Source organism: Salvia splendens, chromosome 13 (assembly GCF_004379255.2).
Source record: "Salvia splendens isolate huo1 chromosome 13, SspV2, whole genome shotgun sequence".
In the NCBI taxonomy this organism is placed as follows: domain Eukaryota; kingdom Viridiplantae; phylum Streptophyta; class Magnoliopsida; order Lamiales; family Lamiaceae; genus Salvia; species Salvia splendens.
This window is the reverse complement of record NC_056044.1, coordinates 18,773,639-18,799,212: the sequence shown is the minus strand read 5'-3', so window position 1 is coordinate 18,799,212 and position 25,574 is coordinate 18,773,639. Positions and strand designations below refer to the sequence as shown.

Sequence of the window (25,574 nt, the reverse complement as noted above, 5' to 3'; positions counted from 1 at the left end):
GTGGATCTGCTCCGCCGCCGCCGCTGCCGCTGTCGCATCGCGCTGCATTTGGGCTAAGCATTCCGCCATGGCCTCTTCAAATGTTACATCTAAGGCTTCCGAGGTGAACGAGGTCGAACTACCTGACTCCGAGGAGCTAGAACTAGTGGCGTCATCGTCGTTGTTCATTTTGGTATTTGTGAGAGGTAGAAATGTGAGAGATGAGCAAAATGAGAGAGGTGAGATGTTCGTACGAACAAGTGAATGAGAAACAAGGTTTAAATAGCCATAAAAAACGCGTGCCATCGTCCGCGACCATCGTCAGCCGATCCCGCAATGGGTCGCCCGACGGCGCGGACGATGGCCTATCATCCTCGCCATCGTCCGCCGATCCCACAATGGCGCGGACGATAGTCATCGTCCGCGCCATAGGGCACGCCCTATGGATCGGCCGCGGACTAAGGGGACGGACGATGGCGGGCACCCACAATGGAGGCATCGTCTGCGCCCGAGGACGATGGACGCAATAGGGCGTGCCATCGGGCGCCCCATTGCGGGTGCCCTCAATTTCAATTTGTGGTCAAGTCATTTTCATTTTTAGCAAAATACATCATATTTTCCTTTTACTTTATTTCCTCTCTTATTTTACCTCTTCAACTTTATCTCTCTCTCTTACTTTGTTCTCTCACAACTTTCCTATTCCACTTTCTCTCCTACTATATTTTCACTACATTCAACTCATCAAATATTTATTTCTTACTCTCCGTGTCCAAAAGAAATGCTCCAACACTAATGGAATGGAGGGAGTATTATACTAACTCTATCCCACAAACAAATGACATGTGTTTTCCATTTTAAGTAGTCTCGTGAAAAATGACACATTTCCTAAAATGAAAACTACATCATTTATGTTTTATTCTCTCTCCACTTAACTCAAATAATAACACTATATTAACTTTCATACCAAAAGGCAAATACTTCAAGTTTAATGGGATACGAGGAGTAAGTATTATACTCCATCTGTCCATTAAAAATGAAATGTTTTCATTTTAAGACAAATTTCCTACCTTTTCTTTCATTTCGAGAGTTGTTTCATTAAAATGAAATGTTTCTAAAAATGGAAACAACACTCTCTCTACTTTTTTATTTCTCTTACTTTACTCTATCTTCATTAACTCACAAAACAACAATACATAAAATCTCGTGATGAAAATTAAATGTTTCATATTTAATGGGACGAATGGAGTATTATACTACATTCGTCCCAAAGTAGATGTCACACTTGGGTGATGATATAAGATTTTAGAAGATATCGTTTCGTGTGTTAAGTGGAGTAATTGATAGAAAACACATCTTTTGTAGGACAAGCTAAAAAGAAAATTGTGACATTTACTTTGTGACCGATGGAGTATTTATTTTATATTTTCTATTATATAATTTGAATTCTATAACCATAGTAGTAATTTAAAATTTAAAATAGTAAAATTGGACATATCCCAACATATTGCACACACACTTGATACACACAATACATGACATGTTACATGCGCACACCCGTGCACACCGAACACACACACAACATTGCATACAATATACACAAACTTGTATACTCTATTCTTTTTGTTACATTTTATGTGTACTCGAGTGTGTTATATTGTTAATTCACCATTAAATTACTAACTACAATTAAATGATAGGTATTGGGTCATTAAATCAAGGCACAAGATCATTTTGCCACGAGTATCAAAAATGTCAATTAATGGTATTAATATCAATTAATAAAAAGTTAGTTATAACTAACTTTTAAAAATATTTCAAAACTTTAAATAGTTATAACTATCTCAATTTGAATTATTGTTTACACAATATATATCAAATTAAAGATAATTTTATAAGGATTCTAACGAGATCGCACTTGCATATGTTGCGATGTCAAAATTTGAAAAAAATTCTAGAATTTTCATATTTTTAAAGAATCAGTTTAATGCGAACATATCTATCATAATATGTCAATATAATACATATACAATGTCAATGCTAAATTGTGTTGACATATTCAATTAATTGTATTGACCTGTTTAATACAATATATTAACATGTTGATCCAAAACCCTAATTTTGATAGTTTTCTTGTCTTTTTAAACTTAAATAATAATAAATAAAACTACCCAAGACAATTTATAGACTAATAAATCTCTATAAATCTCATGATTTTAAATTAGTTATAGTAAGTAATTAAAGATTGAGTTAGCAATTGATCTCATCTATTATATACTCAAACTTGAGAGTGATAGTAAACATATTCCATGAGAATTTACGAAAATTTTTAAATTTTAGCTGGAATTCGTTGTAGCAATTTATTTATTTAGACATTCATTGTAGAAGTATTTAATAACGTTATATCATAAAAATTCTTCCCAACCCAACTGTAATGAACTTTTAATAGGACCACAATTAGGTCTCGAGTTTAATTTTTTGTCCATTGCAGTAAAATAATGAAATAATTATGAGTACTCGATTAGTTAGCCAAGGAGTTGCAGTAATTAAGAATGAAATTACTAAAATATTTAGTTCTTGTGCTAATTTCAAAGAAATAATGCCCCACACGCATAATGAAGAAATTAAGGAGTCCAATTATAAATAAATACTTCATCCATCAATGAAAAATAGTCTCATTTTGCCAAATATTATCTGGATGTCTATAGAAAATAATCTCAATTCTATAAATTGAAAGTCATTCTCTCATATTTTACCTACTTTTTCCTTTATCTCTTACTTTACTTACATTTTCTCCTTATCTCTTTTACTTTAACTACTTTTTCTCCTTTCTCTTATTTTACCAAATTTTTCATTAAAACTCGTGCCATTTACAAATGAAACTATTTTTTGTGGACGGAGAGAGTACGAGATACTTATGATATTGATAGCCATTAGTTATACAAATATAGCATATGGTGTGTGATTATCGTCATAAATAATTGTTGATTAAATGGCAGAAAACAGCCCCATTTGCATGCTTTAAAATGGAGGTCTATGGTTGTCTCAATATTAAAAGCATGTTGGGCCCTAAACTTATCCTAACCTTACCTTTCTGTGGCCCACTATCCCCAGTTACATAAGCAATCGAGTGTCTATATATTATTCATTAAATACTTCAAATTTGGGAGGAATTTAATGTGCAACTCAATTATATAAATGTAGGTCGTCCATTTCATCATTTAGGATAGAATTTAGATCATTCATAACCCTTAAACACTACTCACATACCTATATTTAAGCATTATCTACAATTATCAGCACTTAGAAGTTCAGACTGCTTTCTTATTTTTTTTAAAAAAAATTAAAAATTCATTAAATACAAAAATTTAAATGATTAAAAAAATCATATAATGAAAATAACATGATTAAAAAATATAAATTAAGATTAAATTTTACTTAATTATTAAAACAACAAAAATAATGACACATGGAAGATTCTGATTGAGTAGCAAAAGTTATGCTCGACACAATATCGGAGTGGTGGCATGGAAAAGGAGTAAACCGTGACCAACGAGAATGTTGTCATTAAGAAAGGAAAATTGTTACAGACTTAAGTGCAAAGAATGTTCTCACTTTGGTTGTGTAAAATCACAAATGCAAGCCAAATGAATTCTTTAAGAGGTCGTCAGTTTGCAAAATTATATCTCATGATTAAAAATGTATATTTGGTTCACGAGGTTGAATCTCACAACTTAATCCTAAATGAATAATCATGTGATAATAAGTCATAGTCACCTCACTCCAACTAAAATAATCTCACAAATCACTTAGTATGATATACTATGTCAAATTAAATAACATTTCAAGGGCCCATGCACTAACGTACGCATTTGTCTCTCCATATATGAATGCACTTGCTTCAATTCCTCTCCCAAACACTAGTAAAATCCTTTGGCTATTTTTGAGCATTACTCCCACACACAAATTTCATGGAGAAGAGTAAATCATTCCCATATTACTCTTCTTCACATGCTGAAGCAAGATTTGGCTTTGAAGATGTGGCCAAACCGTACAGCTTCAACGGGCCGCCCGACAACCCGGAGGTGAAGAGGAGGAAGAGGGTGGCTGGATACAATATGTATGCTGTCGAAGGCAAGCTCAAATCATCTCTCAGAAGTAGCTTTAAGTGGATCAAGAGCAAATTCATAGAAAACTACTATGAGTATTGAAGATAAGGAGAATTTACTTTCTACATAGCTAGAGTTGTACGTTTGAAGATGTTATATTTCAAGTTGTTGTGACAAGGTGTTCTTAATTTCCTTTCCTTCATTGTTAAAAATGGTAAAGAATCCTGCTACTCTTGGGGGTTGTGTTTGTGTACATATCCTATTCTCCTCTATATGAAAGAATGTGTTCACTGCTATATGCTGAAATAGAATTATAGATCAAAGCACAATGCTGATGGTCAAAATTTTTGAAGTTACGTGACAAAGATAGAAATCGAAGATATACAAATTTTTTGTAAGGTACTCAAAAAGGGCAGGGCAGAGCCATAGAAGTTTTTTATTCGCATCCAACATAGTTAAATATATTTGAAGGCTTTATTTTTGTAATAACAAGTTATATCAATTGATAAAATAAAATAAAATAAAATAAAAAAGAATGGATAAAGAAAAAAATATATTTTTTGCATTAAGGACTACAATATACACTCTCCTTGTAGTGAATATATTTTTTGCATTGAGGACTACAATATACAATCTCCATGTTTCAAGTGATTGTTTTCTTTTTTTAAGTTGTTTCACTATAAGAGGCTGATTTTTATTTTTAGCAAAATACAATTCATTTGCTTTTTTTTCTCTCTCTTACTTTTTTTCTCCACTCAACTCAATAAATACTACTCTATCTGTCCTAACTAAGTTAAGTCGTATTTCTTTTTGGGACGTCCCAACAAAGTTTAGTAATTTCTTTTTTTATAAAAAACAAAACATCTAATCACTTTTACTTTATTTCATCACCTATTTTATTTTGTTTTATCTCTTCTACTTTTTTTCCTCTCTCTTATTTTACTTTATTTTCATTTAATCTATTCAATACTATTTTTTAATCTTCGTGTCCAAAAATTTTGACTCAACTTAGTTGGGACAGATGGGGTACTATCATTTCCCTAAATCTTGCGCTCAATAGATAGCTAGATTATCAAAATAATTAGTTAAGCAAACCCAAGGAGCGTGGTCGAGTGGTGTGGGACTCATCTTCCTTAACCAAATGGTCAGAGATCGATCCCTTCCTTTGGGAATGGAGTAGCTTCAAATACCTTGGCTAGTTGTCCATCCATTGAGGTGCTTACAAATCAACGTGGGAAATAGTCACAGGGTCCGTCGATGATACCCGTGGTAATTACAAAAAAAATATTTAGTTAAACTTGTATAGAAGTAATTACGTCTTTTTGTATAAACTATGTTGATTTCCTGATGGAATCGACATAGGAAAAGAGGGATATATATCCAAGATTTGTAATCAACAGCCAAACACGATCATCATGACTAGTTAGAAGCAGACTTAGGATTTTGAAACTTGGTTAGAAATGAGGTTGGATGGCCCACCTAATTAAAACGCTGACCTAGGCATGCACAAGGGTCGAAAACCGCCGGTTCAGGGTCATGAACCGGCGGTTCAAGGGTCGGGGAATGTATGAACCTGAACCGGCCCGCCTAGCTCCCGGCGGTTCCGGTTCCGGTTCAAAAAACCGGCGGGTTACGGGGCGGTTCAAAACCGCCGGTTTTCGGCTTGAACCGCCGGTTCCGGGCCGGTTCGACGGTTCGACGAATTTTTTTTTTTTTTTTTGCATTTTTCAACTTTTCAATTTTAATCAACTTACATTACACTTTTCAAGTTTGTTTTTTTATGAAATGTGAGTAAATAAAATTGAAAAAAATACGGATAAAGTTGCAATTTTATTGAAATTGCATGTTTACAAATTACACATTACAAGTTACAACAATTACAAATTGAAAACATATGGCGGTCTTGAAGTCTTAAACAAAATTTAAATACAAATGAGACTACTAGTGAAGAACTAATTACAAATGACAAGAAACGATGTTGAAGTTCTTAAACGTATAAGTGTATTATATATATACTCTTAACCGGCGAAGAAGATCTTTCTACATAACTAAATTAAGGACACCTTTAGCAATTCAACTTTAAATGTTGAGTTTCGTCTAACAATCAACTAATATAGTAGAATTGTCAAAAGTTTCCCTCATTTAGCCGTATAGAGAAATATACTTCATCGACTAGAGTATATACAAATACAATTATGTAATTGTTTTTGCATATACAAAAACATATGGCGGTTCAACCCTAAACCGGCGGGTTGTCCACGGTTTCCGTCAGAAAACCGCCGGTTTCTGACTGAAAACCGGCGGTTTCTGACCGGTTTTGCAGGCCTACACACTGACCCTACGGCCTAGCCTCTGAAAAGTTGCCGGAACCGTCAGAAACCGGCTCCCGAACCGGCGGTTTACCCCGACAAACCGGCGGTTTACCCCGCGAACCGCCGGTTCCAACGGCTATACTAAACCCCTACGCGAACCCTACGAACCCCTAACCTACGAAACACTATTTAACCCTTTGAACCGGCGGTTCGAACCGCCGGTTTTGAACCGCCGGTTCAGGTTCAATATATTGCCGAACCTGAACCGGCCCTTCCGACCCTTCAACCCTTCTGCCGGTTCAACCCGCCGGTTCCGGGCCCGGTTCCGGTTCATGAACCGACGGGCCCGAACCGGCGGTTAACCGCCGGGCCGGGTCGGTTTGTGCATGCCTACGCTGACCCATCCTTCAGTGTACAAGAAATAGGGTTGTTTTCCTCCATTTATTTATTTATTTATTTTGGGAGCCCCGAATTAGGAATGGGTTCTGGTTTGACGAAATTGCCCCCTAATTGAGTGTAGTCGTGCGAGGCAATTTGGGGTGGATATTAAAAAAGCAAGGGTAAAAATAGTATTTTCTCTTCATATCTTGATTCAACTTCCGATGCAGATTCAATTCTTACCTTTTTTTTAAGAATTGAAATTGGTCCATTTCTTCAAGTAACAGTGCGGGCCGAGGTGAATTACAGGGCCATCAAGAACTATGTTTAATATAGTGAACACTCGTTTTTAACAAGAATTGACCCACTATCTGCCTATAACCGATAAGGTGAACACGTTCTAAAACTATAGTTAACAATTGGTGCATATTTTTGGTGTCAATAACAGCAGAAACAATTGTAACATGAATAATATAGAGCCAAGAAAATAGATAATATGAGATAAATAATTTCAAAATGAGCAATATAAATTAAAGATACATACTGACAGTATCACTGTCGAAATAATTGAAGAATGGATTTTTTCAAATAATAACATAACTTTAAATTATATTTACTAATATTAGTATAAGATATCTATACATATTTATGTGGCTAAATAATTTTTTTTAGATTACAAAAATATTACTTTGTGATCTTATAATAATAATATTTATACAGATAAGAAAATAAACAAAATTATACTACAAAATTACTAGTTTGAGAAAAAAAATAAACAAAAATTATCTACAAAATTACTAGTGTAAGAAAAAAACATAAATTATTAATTATTGACTACTGAATTAACTATGAGAATTCGAAAAATAAATTATAAATTAATCTAGCTATGAAAAAAAACATAAATAGAAATCTAAAAATGACTACTCCCTCCATCCACAAAAAATAGACAAAGTTATAAATGACGAGTTTTAATGTGCAACTGGTAAGAGAGAGGTAGGGGAAAAGTGGTGAAAGTAGTGTTAGTTGATTGTGGGGGTCTATATTTAGAATAATGTGTAGGATTATTACTTGTTTAAAATTTTCCAAATTTAGATTTTGTCTAATTTTGGTGGAATGAGGGAGTATGATTTAATCTAGCAGTTAGAAAAACAAAAAATCTACTTATATATATAAAAAAAAATAGAGTATAGATAGAAAATCCACAAAAATGATCAAATGAAAACATATAGCAATTAGTAAAACACTACAATGACGCCAACTAGATCCAAACCTCAAATCTCTCACACACTAGCCGCACTCAGAAACCAAATGCACCATATAGGTAAACCTGAATGGCTGGGGGAACTATGGAAACTCATGCTCAAACTAAATAAGACTCCTATTGTAGAACCGAACTCCTATTGTAGAACCGAAAGAGTATTATTTTATACTTCCTTCATCTCCCAAAGTTTGTCCCAATTTGATCCGGCGCGGGTTTTAAGAAATTGTTTGACTTTGTATTAAATGGAGGTATGTAGTGGAACAAGGGTTCCATATTGAGGAGATTGATGGTGTATTTAATGTCTATTTTTAGTAAGATTCCAAATGAGACAAATTTTATGAGACGCACGAAAGTGATATAATGGGACAAACTTTGAGGGACGGGGAGAGTAATTTTTTTTAGTTTCTCATGTTACTTCAACATAAGTTGTTTAGCTAAATTCATAGATAAGACTTTGAATTTTATCAAACTCACAATATGTCAAAAACGTGTTCCAGCAAACTTTAAACAAACAATCCATATCAGATCAAGCACATCAATTCAATGTCGATTAAATTTAACTTCAAATGTAATCATGTATAGAATTCTCATTACCTAAAGGCTAAACAGCAAAGATTCAGTAAGCCCAAAATCAGTAAACACATGCTTGCTTGTTGCATCCAATCTATGAGAAGAAAATCTAAATGAATATATCTATATATAAGATATTTCGACACATTCGATGTTTCAAAAACGCAAGAAACTGAGAATCATCAGGACAATACTAGACAAACATAAACATGAGGAGAATCATCATCCTTTTCAACTGGGACCTATGCAGTATGCACTTCCAATTTGCTTCTTTTACACTTTCCCCTTCTCAATTTGCTTCTTTCAGTACCACCACCGTCGTCACCACCACCACCAACACCATAATTCCATCGCTTTCTCATCACCAGAAGGGATTCTCCGACTGCATAACATACATTTGACTTCTTCAGTAGGGAGAGTCATGACCTGGACTGTCGGAATGCATATCCATCGATGTGTCATTGGAACTAGGGTTGGTGTCTCTGTTTTGATTGGTGCTGTTCTCATTATTCCGTATGGCATTGTTCGAGGAGAAACCTCCCTGTGATAAGTGATAGTGCTGGAGAGTCCGACGCACTGGACTAGAGAGAGCATTTGAAAACACAGAATTCTTACTTTGATCTGAATTTCCTACGCGAAGTCCTTGTCCAACAGTTGCAGGACCAAATGAATTAGAAGATACGGGAAGTCCTGTTTGAGGTAACTGCATTAAATTATTAGTCTGTGGTTGCTGCAGGGGGAGCCTTGGGGATGGGGGAGGTTCTTCTGTTCCATAATCAAGTTCGTTCTGCATATGTTGAAAATAATAGAACAGCATCACAATGTTAGTCCATCCTAATTTGCCATATTAGAACTTTGGCCAATACAGAAATTGCAGAGAACATAGAAAAGAAGGAATCAAAGCTTCATGTGGTTCAATGGAAATTAAATAAACTCTGAGCCATCTACCAGCAATAAGACTTCATGGTAAGATCAGTGAGGTCAGAGCCTTCTTTCATGCGGTCATTCATGCCACAATCATATTTATTTCAACCATGAATCTGTGAAAGAAAATGATCGACCAGAGCCAACTATGAACCATGACAGATGTACAACACTATTGACTGTTAGCCAAAAGAACAGCATCTGAATTTGTTTTGCAATCTTTACCATAGACATACTCACATGTGACAAATAAACAATGCATATCGAGTAAATACGCCCATCAACATAGTACAGATCTGTATGCGTTAAAAGTTACTCTCTGTACCATACAACAGACCAGTACCACCACAATTGAAAACAAATGTTTTTTTTATTTAGACTACCAATTAAAAGTATACACCAACACAGAAGAAAATGGTTGACAGTAGACTGCGTCTCAGTAGCAACAAATATCATGAGAAACTTCAATACTTCAGAAACGACCACCCATAGTCCTTAGACAAAACTCAAAACACATGAAGATCAAATTATGATATAATGTTTGAAAATTTATATCTCTCACATCGTATTGAATTGCTTCAAACATAAGAATTAGCAAAGTGAAAAAGAAAAGATAAAAAACAATGTATTTACATATGCACGTGTTTCTAAATTCTAATTGAATTTAAAGTAATCCGCAAGCTCACAGGCTTTGAACTAAAATAGTATGAAAACCATCCAGATCCAATGCTGATTGCTGAGTAAGAGACTACTTTCATAATCACATTCTACATTTATCCAGCTTTGTTGTGCCAGAATTCAACAACAAAGACACAATTACACCTCATATAACTGAATTTAGATACACTATAAAATTCTAATTAAGAATGGAAGTAAAGAAAAAGTAACACAGAGATAAATATTGATAGCAATCCCAAGCCACATATCAATGTGTGAAGAACACAAAGAAAATATTCCATAAGCACCAAGAATTGATGAATAAAGTACTACACTAGTACTAATTAACTAGTGTTGAACACATTTAGCAATTTATTGAGATGAAGAATAAACCTGCAGATATGCGAGTATGTCGCCACTCGTTACTCTAATTCCGTGCTCTTGCTGTCTTAATATCCAATTGTAAAGCTTATCCTACATCGGTAAAGAACAAGAAATAATGAGCATTCCAACAAGTATATAAACTTTTAAAGCAGAAAACCTATTATTATCAGTGCTCAATTACTACTACGATAATCAATAAACCTAAAGACCAATCACATTTGGGGCAATCCCCCCAAACCCTCAAAAAAGTAAAATCAGAACCCCTTGATCAAATTCACATACATCTAAGGCGTACCAGCAATTTTTCTTAACAAAATTCACACGGATTCATCAGCCCAAAATTGTAAATGACACAGCCTGTGCATTATCGAGGCGGTATAACTCTCAATTTGCATAAAATCATGCATATGAAAACAGAATACGGAGAGTAGCATCAAAATATAGCGCAGAGACCATCGAGTGGCGTTCACCCGCTTGGAAGGAGAGGCGCTGCTGGTGCATCGCGTGCGTGTAGAGGTGGGAGAGGGAGTTGGCCGCGCTGCAGAAAGTGGTGTACATCCCTCGATCGACCTCATCGAGGCGCGTGGCTTCGGATTTCCTCTTCTTGGCCATTAATTTGGGGGAATTTAAATTAGGAACAAAAACCCTAGTTGGATATACAGAAAAGAGGAGAAATTACGATGACAAAGAAAACAATTATACAGAGGAGATAGATAGAGAGGTTGGAGACACGGCCGTGGAACTTTTCATGGCCCACGTGGATTCACAGCTGGCATTTTTTTCAATTAATTTTTCTAGTCTAAATAATTTAATTAAGTTCACTAAAATACTACTCCCTCCGCCCATGATATTCCTCAATAAGGCCGCATTTTGAGACCGCTACAGGCTCGCGGCCTTATTGCATGCCGCCGGAAAAATAGTTGAAGTCGTGGCAGTCTGCTAGGGTTTTGCGGGTGGTTTTACGGTCTTATTGCAAGCCTCCCCGTTGCGTCGCTTGTCGGATTTGTAATTTTTATTATTTAAATTATAATTAATTTTTTTTAACTTTTTATCTATAAATACCACCATTTCACGCCTCATTTCACCATCCTTTCATTTTGTCCGCCAGTACTTGTCACCAGTTTCCTTTCGGCTCATCGGTCAATGTTTCTCACACTTACTTTTTGCTATTTTCGATAATGGACCTACATTCTATTAACTCATCATTTCACTCACAATTTATTACTCCCTTCATCCCATAATAGATGACATACTTGAGTAATGACACGAGATTTTATAAGATGTTATTTTGTGTGTTAAGTGGAGGAAGAAGATAGTATATTTATATTGATGTGAGAGAGAGTTGTTTTTCTAAAAAAGAAGATATGACATCTTTTATGGGACCAACTAAAGAAATGTGCGACATCTATAATAGGACGAAGGGATTATAAAACCAATACTTCATTCGTCCCATAAAAATAATTCTTTCCAATTTGGTCATTCTCATAAAAGTAGTCCACTTCTATTTTTGATAATTTCTTCCTCTCTAATTAGATGGTCTCATTCACCACTAACATACCCCAATAACTATTTTTTATATCTTTCTCCTACTTTACAAATTATTATGCATTAAGACTTGTATCGTCCCAAATGCCTATATTTTTATGAGGCGGGTGGAGTATATAAAATTATGACTCACATTTCACCAACTTTTTTCACCCACTTTCATTTATATTTCTTAAAACCCAAGCCGAGTTAACTTGTGTCAATTAATGGCGGATGAAGAGAGTATAATGTATCCTGGTGATCCCTCGATGTATATCGATGGTACGCAAATGAGAGTATGACTTTGGCAGCTAACCTTCTACATTTTTTGTCAATAAGCGAGATGGAATCCCAATGATTGCAACTCGTTGATCAAGGAGAGGGATACCAATCGACAGTGCAACCGATACCCAGAACACACAGCTTCGGAAGCAACACAGTTGACAATTTTCCAGTCAACACGATAACTATGAGATTCGGACATGGAGTCATCAACCGATATAGCGCTAGCATCCCCTTCGAAGGTCGGTTCTGGTTCGTGAGTTAAGGGGAAAGGAAAAGCCAAAGAAAAAGTATGCCATGGATGGGGGAAGAAGTTCATAATTGAGGAGACGATCGTGGTGGCTAAGTGTTACATTAACGTGTGTGAGGATTTGGTGGCAGGAGGTCAACAAATTCTGGATGCGGATTTGTCAGACATTCAACAAGATCAAGCCCAAATGTGCATGACCTCGCGAATGAGATCACCTCTGCCAGCATTGGGCCAGGTTCAAGTAGAGATGTCCAAATTTGCCACCATCTACTACAACGTTCAAAAGACATAGGCAGCGGACAAAATTTGGACGATATCTGATACTGACCAAATAAGAGAACTCATCCCAAAAGACTAGCCTGTTAGGAGAGAGAGCCCATTTAGCCTATATACCACACATCGTGGGAATTGAGTCCGTAACATTCGACCCTCCTTTAAGGGCCAACGTCCTCGTTGGTCACGGCTACGTTGGTCACAAGTGGTTCTTTGCCAGGCCACCACTCCGTGGGCCACCACTCCGAGTTCTCGTTGGTCACTGCCTCGTTGGTCACGTCGGATTCTTTGCCCGGCCACCATTCCGTGGATCACCACTCCGAGCGGTCCCAAACGCACTCGTTGGTCACGACACTCCGAGCCGTTTGGGCTCTCAATGAAACCACCAATTGATACAGACCAAACAGGAGAACTCATCCCAAAAGACTAGCCTGTTAGGAGAGAGAGCTCATTTAGTCTATATACCCCACATCAGTTGTTCTCACAACCGATATGGGAATTGAGTCCGTAACATTCGACCCTCCTTTAAGGGCCAACGTACTCGTTGGTCACGGCCACGTTGGTCACGGCTGGTTCTTTGCCAGGCCACCACTCCGAGTTCTCGTTGGTCACGGCCACGTTGGTCACGGCGAGTTCGTTGCCCGGCCACCACTCCGAGCCGTTTGGGCTCTCAATGAAAGCACCAATTGATACAGACCAAATAGGAGAACTCATCCCAAAAGACTAATCTTATAGGAGAGAGAGCGCATTTAGTCTATATACCCCACATCGTGGGAATTGAGTTCGTAACAATATCCCTCGCAAGGCTTTCAAGACATTCGTCAAGGGTCACCTAAAACTACTCCAGTAACGGGGTGATTCCTTCGACTTAAACCCCTTGTGGAGGAGAGTGTTGCAAACAGATGCCAACCGAAAATCGTCCCATGGACCAAAAAGCTGCCAATTGGAAGGGCATCTCTGCAAGCGGTACGCCCGAGCCAAGCCAAGCGGAGTGCATATATCCCAACGTGAAGCAGATGGCCTTTGTGTCGAAGATGACGAAATGAAAGTCCACAATGAAACTATAGACAGGGGCACAAAACGAGGAAGAGAGCCAAATGCACTACAACGTGATTCAACTTCTTCACTCCAATTTGGGACTTAGGCGTGTTATTTTCTAGTTTAAGTTTTATTAATCTATTTACTATTCATTTATGTTTTTTATTTTATATAGTTTTTATTATTGTGTTTTTTAATCTATATTATTTTCTAACTCAAAAATTACAAGAAAAAAATATTAAGAAGGTAAAAATTAGTGAAATAAGACTAACAATGGAACTAACTTATTACATGTGTTTTGGCTGAAATAAAAAATGCTGACGTGGTAGAGGAAACTTGCATTGTGCTTGAAAATGAAGACATTATTATGGATGCCCTAAAGGACCATTTTGATTCAATACGAATTTTAAGAAATTATTTAACTTTGTGAAGAAAAGTGAGTCATAAAATTAATGGAATATGCAGTATTTGTTTTATAATAGATTGTAAGTGGAAAATGTTAGTGGAATGTAGGTCCACATATCGAAAGTGAAAAAAAAGTCAATAGATCTTTTTAATCACAGACATGCCGAAATTAGAGGGGTATAGTTAGAAAGATTGTGCACATCTTGAGTGTAACAGAAGGAGAGTTAGAAAGAAAATGTAATTAAAGTATTATTATTGGGGAATGGTTCCCACGGTCCAACCTCAATAGAGAGGAAGAGTATTCAAAATTAGAAAGTGCACACTTTTGTGCGACAGACTAAAAAGTAAAGAGTGCATGCTCATGTAGGACGGAGAGAGTACGATAGAATGAAAGAAATAAAATATAACGGAAAAAAAAGTTATGAACGAAAATAAAATAAACCTACTAGTGCTTTTAAATTGAAATAAACATATTTGTGATGTTTTTGATAATTATTTTCTTCAACAATTATTAATAAATAATGATCAAATACAACTGTAACAAGTAAAGGAATTAGATTAAAAATGAAAGAGTTCAACAAAAAGCCTCGGACTAAATGTCACGGATTTAGATTAAAACTGAAAGAGTTCAACAAAAAGCCTCGGACTAAATGTCACAACCCGTTGTTTGTGAACATAGGGCTGGTTTGATAGCCTATAATAGAAATGCTGAAGTCAGAATATAAATTTGAATAGAATCCATATTTTAGGAAAAATAAGTTTATATCCATACGTTTGATACTCTCTGAATATATTTCAGAATAACTACACATGTGTTTGATACAATTGGAGTATTATTTCATGGAAGTATATTCCCAAATTTACCCTTCAAAACCCTAGCAGCAATAAGGCTCTACATCACGCTTCAGACAAATTATGCGCAGCCCACACTCCTCTTCTCTTCTTCACTGAAGCGGCGGACATAGACGGAGGAATCATGAGTTTGAACAACTGGTATTTCACTCTGATTTTCTTCTTCCTACAAGTTTTGTTGAATATTTTCTTGAATATTGAAGTTACTCGACTAAACTAGAAGTCACAAATTGGTTAGGGAAAAAATGGGATGTATGAAGAAATTTTAGAGTCTCGATACAGTGTACTTGTTTTCTAAGCTTGATGTCACTTGAGTAAAATGTGAAATGGTTTTGTGTATAGTTTGTCAAGCCAACACACCCTGCAATATTTTGGTTGAATGCTGCCTGACTTAATGGAGTTCGATTTAACTGGACTTGTATGTCTCCTCTCGTTGTGATGGTGTTTCAAACTTTATTTTGATTGCCATATTGTATTTTTCTCAAAATATATCAGGGAAAATAAATATGCTTGAATTTAGGCAGAATAAAGGACATTATTCCCAACTCAATTAATCTCTCAACAGTTGTTCTGTTTCCAACCAATGACTAATTACCTTTGATGTAATTTTAGATTTAATTAAAACCAAATATCTCATGAATAAATATTCTGATTCTATCATATTACTGTCATATTATGAAGAATGTATACATTATTTCATCCATCTCAAAGAGTCACATTATAACAATAAAAAGTTTAGTGCAATAAAATAAAACCATGTTTGACCCTCAACATTTTCACTTCTTATAGGTACGCTAACCATGGAAGACTCCTACCTATCCCGTGACAATGACGATCCAGATCAGACTCAAAATGGTTAGAGTATTGAACTTCTCTTTTATACTATATGATATGATTTGGTTAGTAGCATGAATATGGCTTGGATGTGTTATGATTATAATTGATGCAGATCTAAACAAGGGGAGGGTGGCACGCAAAATGAAGATTGATCGTACTCGTAGAAGTTGGTCTCCTCGTGAAGAGGAGGTGCTGCTGTCAACCATGAAGGGCCTCATTGTCACTGGATGGAAAGCGGATAACGGTTTCCGTGGCGGCTACCTGTCTCGTATTATGGAGGCGTTGAAGCGTGAATTCCCTCGTACTGACTTGAAGACAAGCCCCCATATCACATCCAAGATTTCCCAATGGAAAAAAAGTTACAACTCTCTTTGTGGAATCCTCGGACGAAGCGGTGTAGGCTTCAACCTGCATAATGACTACAAGATTGACTATGACGACGACCAGTGGGAACAAATCATTAAGGTATGCATCGTGATGGTTATGTGAATGCTATATTTTTTCATTGAATTTATAACATGGGCAGTTAATACTCATTTGTTCAAATTACATTGTTTACTACTGTGGTGTTAGGCGGATAAGGAAGCCCGCAACATGCGTTTCAAGTCATGGCCTATGTGGGATGCATGGAAGGAGATATTTGGAAAAGATCGTGCTGTAGGCACTACTGCTGCGGATCTGGGTGAAATGTCTAAAGAAGTTTGTTCAACTGGTGTCCCATTCCTTGAAAATAGAGACAGTGAGTATGTTGCAAGTACTGGTGCACCTTTTGGTGCCAATCCACAGAATACTAAGAGCTCTCCTCAAGGCTTGGATCAAACTGCAAGTGACAATGATAATGAAACTCAGTCAGCTCAGAAAAAGAATAAGAAGCGTAAGGTTGTTGATAGGTCTGATATCCTTCTGGAGATGCTTGCTAAAAGCAATGAAGACATTAACTCAAGGCTTGATAAGTTGACCAATAGGATTGGCTATGAGTTTGATGTTAGCAAAGCAAGGAATGAAGTTTTTCCAATTCTCGGAGATATTCAAGGCCTCACTATTGGGCAGCAGCTTGATGCCGCTAGGATAATTCTTGAGAAGGTGCAGCGCTTGGACTTGTTCATGTCTCTTCCGGAAGCTTTTCGTCATACGTACGTGGTGCGTATGTTGGAGAAGCACACCTGATGCAAGGATGTAGGTGATGACCTACTGTGTTTTTTGTGTAACCTGAATATGTACTCTTGTTGGTAATTTACTTTTGGTATGTAAGCCTAAAACATTGGCACTCTAGTAATCTGTAATCATCCAACTCCATTGTTGCTTTTGGTGTGTAAGCCTAAAACATTGGCATTCTAGTTTTGTTGGAGTTGATGTAATTACAGAATTTAGAAAATGTCAACATCGTTTGATAATATCTGATCTGCATGTAGCATCTACTATTATTTTGATAATCATGATCTTGATTCTGTGTCCTTATTTTTGGATTTGAGAGATATAGGCAGGACATAGATAATGGTGAATTGGAGGATTCATAACAAATTTGTTCGCCATCATCGAAAATATGGGTTTGTAACAAAAGGGGAACTGAAGGTGAACTCAACTCAAGTTGCTACAAGAGCAGAAATGATAATAAGCTTACATACTACTTGATAATCATGATCTTGATTCTGTGTCCTTATTTTTGGATTTGAGAGATATAGGCAGGACATAGATAATGGTGAATTGGAGGATTCATAACAAATTTGTTCACCATCATCGAAAATATGGGTTTGTAACAAAAGGGGAACTGAAGGTGAACTCAACTCAAGTTGCTACAAGAGCAGAAATGATAATAAGCTTACATACTACTTAATGAGGTTCATGAGTCTAGAAATCTTACATTCAAACATGAGTACATATCTTACACAATCCAAACTACAGACAAATGCAAAAGAAAATAGCATGTCACAGGTGACTTATTATCCAAATAGATATCCTAATATTACTTATGGATATCCTAATATTACTTGTGGAACGTTGCATGTTGGGACTTAATTTCATTCGTACGGACGCCACCACCATGCATTCGGGCTAGATGAAGCACAAGAAGTATCATTTGATGATATAGTTCCTTTACCATTCGTAGATTCGTGGTCAGAGGCATTTCCGACATCATCGAAAAGTTTGCGTGGATTCATCTTACCCTTTTGTTTACCAGCTGCTGCAGAAGATTGCCCAGTGACATATGTTTTTCCCGAACGCATTGTGTCATCAAATTCTGCTTCCAAAGTGGTTTCGGAAATGGTGATGACCTCTTCATTATTTTCCAGTTGTAAACCTTCACCACCAAACATCATTTGCATTTGCTTGTATTCGGGTTCGCCATCAACAATATATGCTCCAAGAAATTCAGAAGCATGAAGAGATAACAAGAAACATATGAAAAAAATACCTTCTACCGTGAGAGGGTTCAAACTCAAAAAGTTAATAATAGCACCTTCAAAAGAGCAACCCATGTTTTCTCTGAAGCAAAGACCTTGTTCGATGGTTTATCCCACCTCGTACCTGCATGCTCGACTAGTCCTTTGAAGGACCGATAACGACGTTCCAGAAATAGCAAACGATTGTAGATGTCATCCCTATTGACTCGCACACCAATATCCTCTTCGAGAGTTGCCTCAGCCTCATACAAGAACTCCACCGGGATGACGATGCCGTCAAAATTATGCGCCTTCTTCTCTCTCAAAAGACTGCTGAGTATTATGCTATCCATTTCAGGTGTCCACCCATCATGGTAGAAATACTCATGTTGAGCTTTGAAGTTGGGATTCATGATGGGTGGTAGAAATACTCATGTTGAGCTTTGAAGTTGGGATTCATATCAGGTGGGAGCTAAGATTTTTTTGAATTTGGATGAGTGTATACGAACAATTGAATAGCATTACTCCATATTTATATTATCTAAAAGTCTGACATCAAATATTGTGGCATGGAGAAATATTGTACTTCAATGAGAAATATTTTGCTTCAAATCCATGTATAGTACAATGAAAATATTTTGCTTCAAATCCATGTCTAAGGATTGTCTGACACCTAGCTATAGAAAAGCCAAGTATGAAAGTGGTAAAATTTCTTTAACTTTACTGCCTTTACTTAAAAAATATTACAATACTCTACAACATACAATGATCCATGAAAGCTTATTAAATTTGTTAATAAACACTTTACTAATAAAGCTCCCAAAACAACACATGATCTTAGAATTTGCATTTATTGACTACCTCTGCACATTGAGAGTTTACAAACATGATACATGTGGATTAAAGCTATGCAACATGCTATGACATAAAATCCCTGCAAAAAGCAATCAAATTTCCATATGCCATAACTAACCAGAACTATAAAGCTTCTATGAATTTTCACTTTTCACTGTAAAAAGTAAATCTATTGTCACTACCCAATAAGTGTAGAGTAAAGTTGCACTGATATTCTTATAATTCAACATAGGCATCAACGATAAACTTCAGATTGAGAGACAACTCTATGAAGTTGTTGCGACCGACTTGACGAATCAATGCAATTTTTTTGAAATACGACTTGTCTAACTTTGGATGTATTCATAGAGTAGTCTTTAACTTGATAAGGCTTCACAATTTCAGGAAAAAGACACCACACAGTCAATACTCATATTAGTTCCATGTGCTAAGAAATGACAAGTCATGAATGAGCAAAAGGCTACATAGCTGATAATTCAAGCCAAAGTGACAATTGTAGTCTTCTAAGTGACAACAAAACTAATAGATATATAAATATGATAAATCAAGCTGCTAAATCAGTCAACAATAGGTGTAATGTATGTGGATCAACATCACTTAGGTACATAAGTTAGGAGAAACAAAGCATCCAAAAGGCAAAATGCAAAGGGCTGCATAACTGATAATTCAAGCCAAGATGACCACTGTATTCTTATATATGACAACAAAACTAATAGCAATATAAATATGATAAACAAGCTCCTAATTCAGTCAACAATAGGTCCAATGTATGTGGATCAACATCACTTAGGTACATAAGTTAGGAGAAACTAAAATACAAAAGGCAAAATGCAAAGTCTACAACATCTTTCCAAGGATAACACCAAGCAAAACAAGAACCATGCTCATGCACTTTGGGGCATCATCGTCATCATGAACTTCGCGGGACTTCATCCTGTATCAAATAGGGTATACAATATATTAGCCACGAAGTGATTGAAAGATTGAGATGAGCAACAAATGTGTATATATTGTGCATGTAAAAAAACAGGGAATGTGCTTATCAACACTTCAAATATATGCCTCACGCACCCACATATCAGCAGCCATTTGATCCCGTAGGTCATTCCATTGAGGCGTTGGTTCAATAACATCTACATACACTGAATTGTCATGATCTTCTTGCAATCCAATGTCGTCTACATTATTATCCACTAACTCCTCAATTGGATCTACAATCATCTCACCTCGAATGTAATTATGTAACAGAAAACAAGCCATAATCAACCTGATTTGTATTTTTATCGGGTAGAATGATGGGCTACGGAGAATGCTCCAACGCATTTTAAGTACCGCAAATGCCCTTTCAATACATTTCTCGCACTAGTATGCCACATGTTAAATATTTCACAAGGATTCTTGGGCCTCTCAGTGTTTGGACCCCATTCTTTTAGGTGGTATCTAACTCATTTATAAGGTGTTAAAAATCCTTCACTATTTGCATATCCATTGTCACATAGATAATAGTGACCTACGAGTAAATTTCAAATGGTCAGTAGAATGTATACCCTTGCATAGGGAGAAATATGTAATAAACACAGGTGAAATCTAGAAATATTTTGAACAAATTAGAAGTGATACCTCTAGGCACTTTAAGTCCAAATTCGCTTGTCACGGCGTCCCGTAGGACTCGTGCATCACCAACCGACCCTTCCCACCCAGGCAACACATATGTAAAACACATGTCTCTAGTGCATGCAGCCAGAGTGTTTGTCGCTATATGCCCCTTCCTAGTTCGATATCTTGGTTTGTCAACCATGTCTACTCGCACAGTGATGTAGGTGCCATCTAAAGCACCCAAACAACTCTATAAGACAAACAAAACAACACATAGTAAGGATTAATGCTATTCTAAAGGTGGGTATGTGCAAGAATATTCTTCGCTCAAGAAAAAAACCTAACTGTATGTGCCTTAAACCATTTCCACCTATTGTCGACACAATCATCTGGTACTGGAGTAGGCTTCACAACAAACAGAGCATGAAGTTTTATTAGGGCATTGAGGACTACATGTACATAGTGTGAAACCGTATGCTTGGAGCGAAAAAATTCAAAGCTAACTATCCTGTTTTTTTATGGTGTGCCAGTACACATAAGAAAATTGCTACTTGTTCTTCCACTTTAACAAACGCTCCATCGACCAACCCAGCTAGTTCTCTAAAAAGTATACAAAGCCTCCCAAAACAATTACGATCCATACGCAGATTATCTAAGCAAGATCGGTCAGAGACACCTACTAATCTATTTAAACGCCTCACTTGGGTGGGGATGCGGGCTAAACGACGAAATAAACATCGTGGATTGTTTGCTCTCGACCGCCTACCAACATTGTTCAGTTGGAAAAACTCATGGAGAATGACAGAGGTTTGTTGTTGGTGTGTGTGAATGATGTCCTGAATTAGCAAAAATAATTCCTCATTCGGCAGGAACTGTGTACTCATTCTAAGTAACTAAAATTCTTTTCAGATGACCGCTATTCCAAACTCAGCTGCAAAAATGGAAGAAACATTCATATTCGGGAAAGATGGTACATCATGTAAGGTTGCCAAGCATAACCAGAACATAAACAAAAAGCAATCAAATTTCCTAATGCCAAAACCAACCACAACAGCCACTTGATTTCATGATTACAGAACAGCATTCCATCCCCAATTCCATTTTGAGAAATTTCTTATGCCTAAAAAAGAGAAACAAACAAAAAAACAATTGCGAAGTTTGCAAAAAAAAATGAGAAAAAAAAATTCGAAACAATTGAAGGACATAACTCTCTTCTGGAGATAGAAGTTTGAAAGTCGCTCTATTATTTTGAATATGGTGTTTATAGAAGTTTGAATTTGGACAACAAGATTTCAAAAACAACATATCAGCCAACAACAATTGTAAACTAGTGAAGAATTGTAAGAATTGTCACTAAGTGAAGCTTTTACCTATGGAACCTAGAAAGTGGCAGAAGGCCAAGAAGAAAGAAACTTCTTCCAACTTCTAGCTTCGTCCTTGAAAATTAGCACTGGGGTTGATTTCCCCTCAGATCTGTGTGCTATGGTGTAAATCTGCTAAACAAAAAGTAGGGCAAGAAGCTTCGCATCAAATCTCTCGTGCAAAAATTGACCACCAACAAAGATGAATTGAGACAGAATCCAACCTCGTGTTGCTTGTCCAGGGTCGTTTGTAGCTTTCATCCAAAACAAGAGCTTCAATTTTTCGAACCAGAAGCAGTGGGGGAGGAGAAGAATATAGCGTTAGAAGACGAGGGTTTTTTTTGAAAATATGTTTTTTTTTCTGGCAAATACCATGAAGTCAGAATATAATTTCCCCATTTCTTTTGGAAAAGTTAACGGGTGAGGAGTACTATAGTTCATCGGGCTTTTTGCGAGCTGAGTGTAGTTTAATGGGCTTTGAGAAAAATCAAATGAGTATCAAACATTCGAATAATTAAGAAATGAGGCTCTTTTCTGGGTTATTGAATGGTATCAAACCAGCCCTGACTGGAAATCATCGTTCACAAAAGCACAACAACTATAAACTGAAAGTATAACTGAAATTGTAGCTAATCCTATATAGGTCGCGACATTAAGCCTTCCATAGATGCTTCATTCCTCATATCCCCACTCTCAAACTACACTGAAATATTAATAATCATCTCATACAAAACCTTATATTGATTCCATCGTTTGAATTTCAAGTTATTTTGGGATCGTTTTTTTTTTGGCGATGTTGGCTTGATTACTCCCTCCGTTTTTTAAAAATAGCAACTATTTTCATTTTTGGTCGTTCCTTAAAAATAGAAACTTTAGAATATTTCTATTTTAGGACATGGACCCCACAATCCACTAACTCTACTTTCGCTACTTTTTTTCTTCATCTCTCTTACTTTACTCATTTTTCTTTTCCTCTCTCTCACTTTACCAATTCTTCTCACTTACTTTACCAATTGTGCATTAAAACTCATGCCGTTTCAAATGTTTCTCTTTTTTTAATACGGAGTGAGTATTTTATATAGATTCATAGTATAATAATCAAACATGTTATTACTACAAATTTGGTATAATTATATATTTTGACCTTTTTATGTACACATACAGATTTTGTTTGTTCATACCTAGATTTTCGCATTTTGTATAAAAACTTTGTCTGAACATATAAGGATTTCGTTATAATCCTTCTAAAGTCATTTCTAATTTAATAAATGGTACGTGAAAATATTATGTAAATCGAAGAAATCATGAGGATTTTAATATTATAAGGTATTTTATGAGAGAAATTAACCCTTATGCCTTTGTCTTCTTATATTTGGAACATCAAACATGTGGTGGCCCAAATTCTTAGCCGCACGAATTAATATATATATATAATATTATTATATATATATATATATATGGATGTATTCATTTCCTTTTTTATCTTTTGTTCTATTGTTCTTTTTAATCTCAGCCCCACGATTTTGTCATCCGACGGTTAGATTGATGCCACGTGTCATTTAATAATGCAGATTTTCAGTTGAATAATGCACACCGACTAATAATGCACCATTATAGTATAATAATGCAGATTTTCAGTTGAATAATGCACACCGACTAATAATGCAAATTTTTCGTCAAATAATGCAGATCATCACAACCATCCAATTCAAGGATCCAAGGGCTGTGATTAAAAAAGAATATTGGAATGAAAAGCTGCGAAGGACCTTAACACACCCATATATATATATATATATATATATATATATATATATATATATATATGGATTGTGATCAAGATAGAACCATTCTTAAACATAGAACCATTCTTAAACGTAGAACAAATGCCAAACGGAGGTCGTTAGATCTTTTAATCCAATGGTGTTGATTTGCACAGCAACTTCCCATTACAACCAAAACTATTATTAATGGGTGAATGCAGAGAAGTGAAAAAATAAAGCATGCATGGACTCTTCTTCGTTTCATTCATTCTTCCATCAACGTGTGAGTTTTTTCACATGTGGAGTCCGGAATGTCGTGAAAACATAGTCTAATATGTATGATTTTTAATCTTGACCGTCATTTTTTCCTCATCCAATGAATAAAATATGTAGAGTTCTAGGTTCTACACTTAAGAATGGTTCTATCTTTAACGCAACCCTATATATATATATATATAGGGGTGCATTATAATGATAACCCCAATTTCCGTAATAACCCTATAACTAAATCTGGACCACACATTTTTAAAATCACGTGGTCTAGATTCAAACTCAGCTTTCCTTCATAAAAAAGGCGTAGAGGGTAAATATGTCATTTTGCTTATTTAATTTCTGAATTTCGCTCATGATAAAATTACGTATCCAAATTTCGCTCATTTAAATACGTAAAATCTTATTTCCCATGATATACAGATGTATGAGGTTCAGTTACACGTATGTATGAGGTTCAGTTATACGTAAAATCTTATTTCCCATGATATACAAATTTCGCTCATTTAAATACGTAAAATCTTATTTAAGTATCATTTTATCATTTTATCAGTCAAAAGTATCATTTTATCAACTCAGAGTATCATTCTATCCGGCAAAACTATCATTCTATGCAATAAACCTAACATATATCATTTTATCATTTTATCAGTCAAAAGTATCATTTTATCAACTCAGAGTATCATTCTATCCGGCAAAACTATCATTCTATGCAATAAACCTAACATATATCATTTTATCATTTTATCAGTCAATCAAAAGTATCATTTTATCAACTCAGAGTATCATTCTATCCGTCAAAACTATCATTCTATGCAATAAACCTAACATATATCATTTTATCATTTTATCAGTCAATCAAAAGTATCATTTTATCAACTCAGGGTATCATTCTATCCGGAAAAACTATCATTCTATGCAATAAACCTAACATTTATCATTTTATCATTTTATCAGTCAGTCAAAAGTATCATTTTATTAATTCAGAGTATCATTCTATCCGGCAAAAACGATCATTCTATGCAATAAACCTAACATATATCATGTTATCATTTTATCATTTTATCAGTCAGTCAAAAGTATCATTTTATCAACTCAGAGTATCATTCTATCCGGCAAAACTATCATTCTATGCAATAAACCTAACATATATCATTTTATCAGTCAGTCAAAAGTATCATTTTATCAACTCAGAGTATCATTCTATCCGGCAAAACTATCATTCTACGCAATAAACCTAACATATATCATTTTATCAGTCAGTCAAAAGTATCATTTTATCAACCCAGAGTATCATTCTATCCGGAAAAACTATCATT

The 25,574-nt window shown here is 35.7% G+C and overlaps 2 protein-coding genes and 1 long non-coding RNA gene across 7 annotated transcripts; 1 reads left to right on the top strand and 2 right to left on the bottom strand.

Moving 5' to 3' along the window:
- Positions 1-8,703: 8,703 nt before the first annotated feature.
- LOC121762515 lies at positions 8,704-11,272 on the bottom strand. Its single transcript, XM_042158410.1, has 3 exons — positions 11,025-11,272; positions 10,581-10,661; positions 8,704-9,393 (listed from the first exon to the last, which is right to left on the bottom strand). Exons 1-3 carry the CDS (start codon positions 11,181-11,183, stop codon positions 9,013-9,015), a joined length of 621 nt encoding a protein of 206 aa, XP_042014344.1. The 5' UTR covers positions 11,184-11,272; the 3' UTR covers positions 8,704-9,012.
- A 4,001-nt stretch (positions 11,273-15,273) lies between these two features.
- Positions 15,274-17,199, top strand: LOC121760640. Its single transcript, XM_042156279.1, has 4 exons — positions 15,274-15,336; positions 15,985-16,050; positions 16,145-16,497; positions 16,606-17,199. Exons 2-4 carry the CDS (start codon positions 15,996-15,998, stop codon positions 17,197-17,199), a joined length of 1,002 nt encoding a protein of 333 aa, XP_042012213.1. The 5' UTR covers positions 15,274-15,336; positions 15,985-15,995.
- A 2,696-nt stretch (positions 17,200-19,895) lies between these two features.
- LOC121759929 lies at positions 19,896-22,620 on the bottom strand. Of its 5 annotated transcripts, none has more exons than XR_006041799.1 (5): positions 22,450-22,620; positions 22,235-22,357; positions 21,210-21,795; positions 20,340-21,114; positions 19,896-20,202 (listed from the first exon to the last, which is right to left on the bottom strand). It is a non-coding gene; the product is annotated as an uncharacterized LOC121759929 (long non-coding RNA). The 5 variants fall into 5 exon arrangements; XR_006041797.1 differs by having other exon boundaries at positions 20,340-20,778; positions 20,889-21,795; positions 22,450-22,619; XR_006041796.1 differs by having other exon boundaries at positions 20,340-21,795.
- Between the last annotated feature and the right edge of the window lie 2,954 nt (positions 22,621-25,574).